Below are 9,855 nucleotides of genomic sequence, written 5' to 3' on the forward strand. Positions count from 1 at the left end.
TGTGTGTGTGTGTATGTGTGTGTGTGCGCGTATGCTGCCCCACACAGCCCACTCTCTTTGCTCTTTGACTCCAATGGCCATATAAGGCAGCCGGCACCATGGTAACCGCAGGGCTTGAATAGCAGTGTCAAATCCCTGGGAGCGCGCGCGTGCGCGCACACACACACACACACACACACACACACACACACACACACACTGCCCCCTCCCCCTCTGCACACACTCCCTCTCTCTCTCTCCCTCTCCCTTGCTTTGCTTATCTCTCCCTCACTTTCAAACACACACAAATGGGTTGGAGGAAGACAGACAGATACGAGGAAAGATGGTCGAGGAGGGAAAAAAGCAAATGGTGAGAAATCCAGCCTGTCTCCGGCTCTGGCCATTTTCTTGAATCATAATTTGATTTGTGGACTCTGAAGCTGGAGGGAGAGAGAGGGGGAAGAGGAGCACCCATCCCTTCGACCCCCACCTCCTGTTCGCCTGAGCCACAGGGAAAGGCTTCTCACACACACACACACACACACACACACACGCGGATGGAAAGCAGCACACAGGGCTAGGCTGCAAGTCATTAGTTCTCGGTGGGCAAGCACTGACAAAGGGCTGGAGGGAGAAGCCCGCATGAGTGCCTGGAGAGGAACCACAGGAACTATGGAGAGCTGAGCAGGCGGACGCTCTCTCCTGCTTTCTTGATTTTTTTTTTTTTTTTTTTTCCCGAAAGGAGGCAGCACAGAGGGTACTGTCACAGCTCTCGTGCTACAACAAGCAGGGAAGTGAGAGCACTTCCTTACGTTGAGGATCTACTTGTGTATTTTGGAAGCTAGCACAGGCGGTCCACGTCGCCTCGTCTGCTGCTGCCGCTGCAGCTGGCGGTGCCCTGAAGAAGCCCACGACCGCACGAAACTGATGTTCTTGTTGTTGTTGTCGTTGCTGTTGTTGTTGTGTGGACGTCGTCGATTTTGCTTGATCTGGAGAGTCTTCATCGTGGATGACGATGCTGCCGCGGCCGCTGAGAGGATCACAGCCGAATCGGAGAGCCGTGCCTGCGCTCTCATCCTCCGTGGATGGAAGGGAGATCTAGAGCGAGAGAAGGATTTGTTTTCCAGAGAAGGAAGCCGTAGACACGGCACGTTGATGCTCGCTCCGAGGTAAGCCCGGCATCATTTCTGCGAGGGTTAAGAGGTGAATATTTAGCTAGACGGCCGCCTTATGTGGGGAATAACTGGCGCGAGCAAAGACAAATTCGGTGTAAGGGCTACTTTAAGAGGGGTGGTCAGATCCTCTCCAGGCATGTGCTAAGGCGAGCTCCACCGGGGTCTTTTTTCGGCCATTGCTGTTGCTACAGAGACGGAGCTGAGGGCGTGAGAGTGAAACGAGAGCGCGTGGAGCTTTGCGGTACAAGCTTTTTCAACTCGTGTGGTTTGCTTGCAAATGCATTTTGCTCTTTTTTTTGTTGTTGGAGAATCTGAGCTGTACGTGTGACTCATTGTTTCCTGTGAAAGGTTCCCAGGCTGAATCCGTTCGACCGGGCAGCACCGGAGCAGGCTCCTCTTCAAAACCACCCAAGGGACTGGTCCAAAGAAAAGGGCAGAACGCAACACACGGTGGCTACGAGTCGGATAAGGGAAGAAGGAGAAAAAGGGTGTGTGTGTGTGTGAGAGAGGGACACTGAAATCCACAAGCTTGCTAAACTAAAAGTTGCAACAGCGAAGACTGTTTCCAGGTCATAGTGGAGTGGGAGGAGACTGAACTGCTCTTGTTTTTGCTACCAAGCACCCTTCTCCTCAGTGCTCTAGCCTTTTTTTTTTTTCTTTTCTCAGTGACATCTGCTCGTTCAGTCCGAGGACTGTTTTTTTTTTTTTCCCTCCCTGCTCTAAAAATAACCAAGAGACTCAATCAACAAATGAGAGCACAGGCAGGCCGAGAATAGCGACTCTCTCCAGGTGAAGGGAAACACACATTCGAGACTTTTGATATTTATGTTAACTTGACAGCAACCAGAAATCTTGGCTGGCTGTCCCATTTTCCTCGGCGGTGGTTCGGTAACCAAGCGATGGCCATGGTGAGTGGGGGCTGGGGAGATCCCAATGGGGGCACCAACGGGCTGGGGGACAAGGGCTACCTGAGGGGGGAGGAGGAGGACGGCTCTCCCCAGGCGGGGGGCAGCGACATGGAAGCCGGAGACGACGACAAGGCGTGCGTGGTGGACTGCGTGGTGTGCGGGGACAAGTCCAGCGGGAAACATTACGGCGTGTTCACCTGCGAGGGCTGCAAGAGTTTCTTCAAGAGGAGCGTCAGGCGCAACCTCAGCTACACTTGCAGGTGAGCGGGGCATTGTGGGCAATGTATTTCAAATGATGATGGCCCGAGAATTATAAACCGCCTGCTGAAACCTGCCAACGCACCACGTTGCTATGTAAGCGACACACGGTAATGAATTGATTGATGATAGTAAACACACGATGGCGGTTATGAGTCTTGTAATGCGCCGCAGTGTCTGGTTTTTCTGTCTTTCCATGTAGACGAGCCTCGTGTCGGTGCCAAAGAACAAACTGATGCCAGATGATTTTTTGAACGAAAATTTCTATAAACTGATGATTGAAATATACATTAAAATGATCTGACTTTGGGGAAACGGTGGTACAGTGACAAGGAGTAATGTGTCCCTGCTATAGAGCAGCAACAATTAGTCCAAATAATTTACCAACTATTTTGACAATCATTTTAGTCATTTCTCAAGCAAAAATGGAAAACACTTTCCTGGTTTCATCCTCTCAAATGTGAGGATCTTCTGCTTTGCTTTGTCCTGTGTGATAGTAAACTGAATGTCGTTGCATTTTGGACACAGTCAGATAAAACGAGTGGACTGAATATGAAACCTTCACCTCTTTGAAACTGTGATAGCCATGTTTCACCATTAAAAAAGATGAACAATAATAGGAACAATTGTAAGTTGCAGCCCTACTTTGCTACAGTGTTTGTCAGGCATGTCATACACAGATCTACTTACATAACATTCATACTAATAAAGATGAATGTAATCTAAACCTATCCATATCCAGTATTTCAGAGTTAAACAAAGACCTCTGTTGTCATTCATTTCCCTATAGACAGATAAATTGTCATATTTACTACGTACATTTTTTCCAATGTATTAACTGTGAATGACTCACCACTCACTACTATTTTAGTTCCATAATTACAGTCTTAGGGCTGCTGCAACTAATGAACATTTTCATAATCAATTAATCTACAGATTATTTTTACTGATTTCAACTGATTAATCATTTAGTCCATGAAATGGGGAAAAAGGGAAATACTGCCCGTCACAGTTTCTCAGAGCCCAATGGGATTTTTTCCAATTGCTTGTTTTGTCTTGCCAAAAGTCCAAAACCCAAGGATATTAAATTATTAATGGAGAGATAATCACAAAATCATATCTCTGACAAAGACAAGCAGCAAATCCTCACATTTGTGAAGCTGGAACCAGAGAATGTTTGACATTTTTGCTTGAAAAATTGAATAATTAGTATCAAAATAATTAACAATGATAAGACAATTGTCGGTATCAGGCTGTAGACACTTCTTTTGTGTGAAATCACGTTCATCACTCGCTTTCCTTTGTCACATTTACATTAGCCTTAGACTTGCACCAGTTACACATTTGTCATATGGTTTACCCTTACTGAAACTGAATCAAAGCCAGAAAACCACTTGTTGAAGTGAAAGCAGATGAGAGCCCACAGCCTGACACCTGCAATTAATGAGACTGTTGTTGCATTGGTGCAGAATGATTATTTACAAAAAAGAAGAGTTGCCAAAAATCACGATTGTGGGCTAGGAATTCTTTTATAAATCATGAATCCATCATCATTTGTATGTGTCCTCAGGTCAAACAGAGAGTGTCAGATTGACCAGCACCACAGGAACCAGTGCCAGTACTGTCGCCTGAAGAAATGTTTCCGTGTAGGCATGCGCAAAGAAGGTATCTGTCTATCCTGATCCATACATCCTTCATCCATTCTGATCCTTTGGAAAGGGTGGGAGACACTGTGGGACACACTGGGATCGTACATGTGCCATCTTGGAAATACTGCAGTGGAACTCTTGGGGAAAAAAAAGATATTTAGTTCAGTGAAGAGCCTAAGTGAGTCTTCTCATTACTTCCATCAGCTGCTCTTAGTCATTATCTTGCCTCCTCTGCACCATGAGCTCCAAAGAGCAGAGAAAATGCCACACATGGGTGTTTAGGTCCTATCATGGCTAAGCTAGCCATGTGTGTCAGCTCAATGCCATGTACTAAGTGGCTTAATCTAGTGCCTGTTTAAGAGTGACTGAGAGGGTTACAGTGCTAAGACACCTGCGTCCTGGAGCCTTAAGCCTCCAGTCAGAGCTGAAGCAGAAACCTGCTGACTTGATGGCTCCATCAAGAAGAATCCAATATGGGGATTTCACCTGAAGTGGTTTAGCCCAGGCGACACATCATTCAACATCCTGCCAATAGATACACGAAGAGACAAATAATGAATTAATACTTTCTTTATAGATACAGATAGAAAATGTTTCTTACCATTAATGTTTTTTTGATAGTAGTTAGATGTAGTTTGGAGGTTTGTGATCTTAAGTCGCTGAGTTGTTTTCCCCTCATACTCAAGGATCATAAAGCATTCTAATGAAACTCCCTACAGAGAAATTCCATTTGCGTGAGCACCTCGAGAGGGAGGTCAGAGGTCAGGGTCAGATACAGAGGAGGATTCCTCTGCCTGGATGGGATTCAGTGTCTCGCTCAAGGACACTGAAGCAGGACAGAAGCTTACCACATGAATTCATATCCCCAAATGAATGAGTCTCTATTCAGCAGGCTGCTCTGCTTTCTCAGTTTTGGCAGTAATGCTGTCTGTCACAGCTATGCTACTTTCTCTGCGCTAAGTGTTTCTCTTAGGGTGGTTCTGAGTGCAGAAGCACTCTTCTGTGTATAAAGATGAAGATATACTATGGTTACTGCAACAGCATGTTGTAATCCTCCCACAGAATTAATATTGAAGAGGTTTAAAATTTTAATGGAAAATAAATTCTTGCCTCAAAGTCTTTTCAATTCAGGCTAGATGAAGGTCATCTGCAGATGACATTCATCTAGCCTGACGAGAATAACATTATTTCTCCTCACTTTCACACTCTTGTTGAGGAATCGGTCTGGGCTCAACTGTGCATCCTTTTATTCTCGAAGAATAGTTTCCTAATCAAGTCAAACCTGTCTGCTGATAAACTCCACCACTGGATGAATTCAGTTTTAACTTTTCGTCCTCTCCGTTTTCATCTCCAAATCCCCTCCCCCTTTGTCCGTCACAATTTTCTCCTCTCGTCATCTTCTCTACTTCATTACCTCTCCTCTCCTCTCCTCTCCTCTCCTCTCCTCTCCTCCCCTTTGTCCCCCAACCAAACTACAGCAGTTCAACGCGGTCGCATCCCACCTCAGCCGAGCCTCAGCCCCTCCATCACGCCCATAGGTGGCGCCAGCGGCCTTGGAGGTGGTGAGTTTTACAATAACAACAACAATGGAGGAAGTGGCGGAGGTCAGCCGGTGTCAGAGCTCATATCTCAGCTGCTGCGAGCCGAGCCTTACCCCAGCAGTCGGTATGGGCACCAGTACAACCAACAGGCCGGTCCAGATAACGCCATGGGCATTGATAATATCTGTGAGCTGGCTGCCCGGCTACTCTTTAGTACCGTGGAGTGGGCCAGAAACATCCCTTATTTCCCTGAGCTGCCTGTTTCAGACCAGGTCAGTAGATTAAATTTCATTTAAACGTAAAACAAAAATAATGGTTTGATGTCGATGAGTTTTTCCCTTGTTATCAGAAAGCAAATATAGGATAGAAAGTATAGGAAAAAAAGGAAAGAGAGTGGAAAAATCATGTTGACATCAAATATAAATATACAATGAATGCTGTGAACATTAAAAATTGATGATAACAGTGTAGGGGTATCTGATTAACACTCTAACAAATCTACAGGTGGCCCTGCTGAGGCTGAGCTGGAGCGAGCTGTTCATCCTCAATGCGGCCCAGTCGGCTCTGCCGCTCCACATGGCTCCCTTGTTGGCCGCGGCCGGCTTCCACTCCTCACCCATGTCTGCCGAGCGTGTGGTGTCCTTCATGGACCAGGTTAGGGTGTTCCAGGACCAGGTGGACAAGCTGACCAGGCTGCAGGTGGACTCGGCCGAGTACAGCTGTCTCAAGGCCATCGCACTGTTCTCACCAGGTGATTGCCATTGCTCATCTGCTTTATCTGCTTTTATTGTAACACAGCGTACTGCAGAAACACCCCAGGCAGCCACTTTAAAAAGGTTTCTCCAGCGATTTAATGCTGCCCTTCTCCAAAGTTTGTAAGACACAAACTAAAACCAGAGCCAAAGTAGCTTGACTTTTAATCTCTAGTGTGGGTCAATCTACAAAGACACCGGATTCTACACTTCCCATAACGCAACGCAATTCAACAGTTTATTTCATCAGACCCTCCCTGCCTGGTGAACATCCATGTCTTCCAAGCTTCACTCTTCCAGTTTTTAACACAGGCTTTCTGTTTTGTAGTCTCCTTCCAGAGCCACAGAAGACATTAACCAACTGTTTTCACAGGCTGAGTGGGACTAGTAAACAGTTGTTAATGTGAAAAACCTTTCGAAGTGCCCCTATCATAGATAACCATGAATAGGAATTGAACATACAAGAAGTAAGAGTGTAAATGCGGAAGACTGAACAAACTAAACAAAATGTGAAAATGCTATAGGTAGGAGTGATTGGAGAACTATAGTGAAGTTATCTGCATTAATCTGGGAATTTACCTACTATGGCACCATCTCTTGGCTTATTAATGAAAATGCAGTAATGTTTTATGTGCTGTCCAATTAGTTCTGCAATTGATCATCAATTTGACTTTTAAGTCTTGTAAAGTGGCAACCTAAGAGAAATTGCTTATTGTGAGTGCCACCTCTAAAAGCTTTCAAATGTTTTTTTTAAGATAAATGACCATATCCTGGTAATAGTTTTAAGTTATATTTGGGGTTTGTAGTGTAATGCTTGAATAATGTGTTTTTTTCCCAGCACATACATATGATGAGGCACTATATTTGTATGTGTTCCCCTCAGGGGCATTTTATCATGTTATTTGCTGTGATTTAAACCTTCCTCTCAGCTCATCACGACTCTTTATGTAACCATCCCACACTATTAAGTAACTGCCTCCTCCTCATTCCCTCCCAGACGCCTGTGGTCTAACAGACCCAGTCCACGTGGAGTCTCTGCAGGAGAAGGCTCAGGTGGCTCTGACAGAGTACGAGAGGATGCAGTACCCGAGTCAGCCTCAGCGCTTTGGCCGCCTGCTCCTGCGCCTCCCTGCCCTGCGCGCAGTTCCCGCAAACCTCATCTCCCAGCTCTTTTTCATGCGCCTGGTAGGAAAGACACCCATCGAGACGCTGATCCGTGACATGCAGCTCTCCGGAAGCTCGATCAGCTGGCCGTATGTCCCAGGACAGTAGCCCCCCCCCCCCCCCCCCTTACGGACGAGGTCTCCGTCTGGGATTAGTGACGACAAGGACCCACAGGAAACCTCCTGACTCATCACTATCCATCTGTGTGGTTATTAAACTGCAGTGCCAGCTGGCCGTCATACGTACTGTACTGTAACCGCTCTATTCCCCCCCTCATGAAACGAGCCCTCTGTCTCCACACGATCCTCCAGAGAAGAGAGAGGAGCCAGTGCCAGGCTGGATATGTCTTTTTTGCCAGCCAAGTTGTTCTGATGCCAGGTCTCAGGTCAGAGACCAGCTCTACACGCTGGGCTCCGATATGGCCACCACAGCCAGTCATGTCACCACCCACATGCCATAGTGACTCAAAACACGACAGTTTCATGTAGAGGGCAGCAGCACCCTGCTACAAATACATCAAGAGGACAAAACTGTTCCGCCACTGAAAGTCAGCGGAGTAATTTTTCCCACACGGGGCTCATTTTCCATGACTCACCATTTGTGATACGCTGACCTTTTTATCACACAACTGAGTTAGAAACATTAGAATCATGGATATAATGACTCTAATTGAACAGTCTAAAGCATCAGAAAGCTTTGGTTGCGCTGTGAACTGCACGTAAGACACAGTAAGGGCCTCACTGTTGAAAAGAGAATTCTGAATTCACCACTCTCTTACCTCAACACTTGAGGAGGAAGCCAAGGGACTGCTCAAAAGCAACAGAAATGAAAATAAAACCAAGGAAAACGCACCAAAGTCTACCACATCATCCTCAGATGATTTTTTTAAAAATAAAATAAGTACACAAAGCAGAGAGGAGACGAACGGACTCTCGTGACTGCCTGACCATCAAGTGAACAATGCACTTAACTTCATTCACAGGGCTCACTGTTGCTGTAGTTAGAGAAGATTTAAAAACAAGAAGCCACAGTTATATGAGAACGGACTAATACCTCACTAGACATCAGAATGCTTTAGTCTGATATTTCCTAAACACAAACCTCTGTAAATGTCGTTCACCAGAAACCGCCTTCTTTTTGACAACTGCCTTGCTATTCAGCATGAATTTGGGGCACCTATGAAATTTGAAATCAGTCTTACGAGCGTCACAAACACTTGTCTTGTATCTTTTTTAAAAATCCCCAAAGTGATTTTCACTTCTTTTTTGAATGAGTTTGACTGCCTGAATCTGGTGAATTCAGCTATTAAACACTGCTTGGATCATTTTTGTTGTTGTTGTTGTTGTTGTTTTTTGTTTTTGTTTTTAAATTGAGAAATGGCCGGCTGACACGTAAATTTAACTCGGGTTCAGGTGCAACAAACAATTGAAGATAATAACAAATATAGTTGGTGATTAGACAGTTTATAACCAACACTACCAGTCAATCAGTGCTATTTCTGGAGGTAATGATCCCTTGAACCGTATTGAAATGTGTATATATATTGCAGCCAACTTCGTCTTTTTGCATGTTCAAATGTTGTTTTGGATCTCTGCTAAGTTGACTGTTTCCCTCTTTTACATTATGTGATTCAAGATTCATTTGAAGTATTGCTTTCTCTGTTAGCTCCTAAATGTTTTTTTTTCTATATGTAATTACATGAAGAATACCTCTGTCATCTGTTCAGATGTCAAAAAAGAAGCTTATCTTCATGCCATTACAGCGGATATGACAGAGATGTTCCTGCTCTCATCTCTAAGCATTTGAGTGAGTTTCTACTGTTGTGAGTGATTTGAGATGGTATTGTAGTGAACGAGGATGCACTTGGAGGATATTCAATGCCAAAACATCACACTGTCGGAGATGAGTTGAAAGAAGATGGGCCCTGATTTGCTGGTCCACCAGGATTTACCTCACACGGGTATTTCAAGTGGCGAGTTTACAAAATCAAAAGTATTTTAGGTATTTTAAAGTAAAGAATAAAATCAACTCTAAATACAACTTATTTCAGCATTTATTGATGAAAACCACAAAATCAAAGGATTTAACTCTGCTTCTTGACCTGCCACCAGGGTTTTTGAAAGTTATTTGTTCTTTTAGGCAGCAACTCACACAACCATGTCATGGAGAAAAAAAGTAAATATACTATTAATGTTTTCTTATCTTTGTGTTACTGAATTCTTAAGTTTTTAAAATTTCATGTGTATGGCAACGTTATAAAAAAAAAAAAAAAAAATCAAAAGATAATGTCTTTTATGTTTTTGTTTTTTCAAACTACTTGAAAAAGTGTTGTAATTTACATCTGTATGAAGAATGCCAAATAAACACTGCAACATGTACCATAAATGTATGTGTATTCATGTTAAAGTATTCATATTTCAACAACTGAG

The 9,855-nt window shown here is 44.3% G+C and overlaps 1 protein-coding gene across 2 annotated transcripts; it reads left to right on the plus strand.

Annotated features, from left to right (window-relative positions):
• The first annotated feature begins 1,855 nt into the window (after positions 1-1,855).
• Positions 1,856-9,793, plus strand: nr2f6a (nuclear receptor subfamily 2, group F, member 6a). Of its 2 annotated transcripts, none has more exons than XM_040144204.1 (5): positions 1,856-2,322; positions 3,891-3,985; positions 5,448-5,782; positions 6,015-6,261; positions 7,260-9,793. In XM_040144204.1, exons 1-5 carry the CDS (start codon positions 2,054-2,056, stop codon positions 7,532-7,534), a joined length of 1,221 nt encoding a protein of 406 aa, XP_040000138.1. In that variant the 5' UTR covers positions 1,856-2,053; the 3' UTR covers positions 7,535-9,793. The 2 variants fall into 2 exon arrangements, with proteins under 2 accessions (XP_040000138.1, XP_040000139.1); XM_040144205.1 differs by having other exon boundaries at positions 5,451-5,782.
• The last annotated feature ends 62 nt before the right edge of the window (positions 9,794-9,855 follow it).

Source organism: Xiphias gladius, chromosome 14, assembly GCF_016859285.1.
Source record: "Xiphias gladius isolate SHS-SW01 ecotype Sanya breed wild chromosome 14, ASM1685928v1, whole genome shotgun sequence".
NCBI lineage: Eukaryota > Metazoa > Chordata > Actinopteri > Istiophoriformes > Xiphiidae > Xiphias > Xiphias gladius.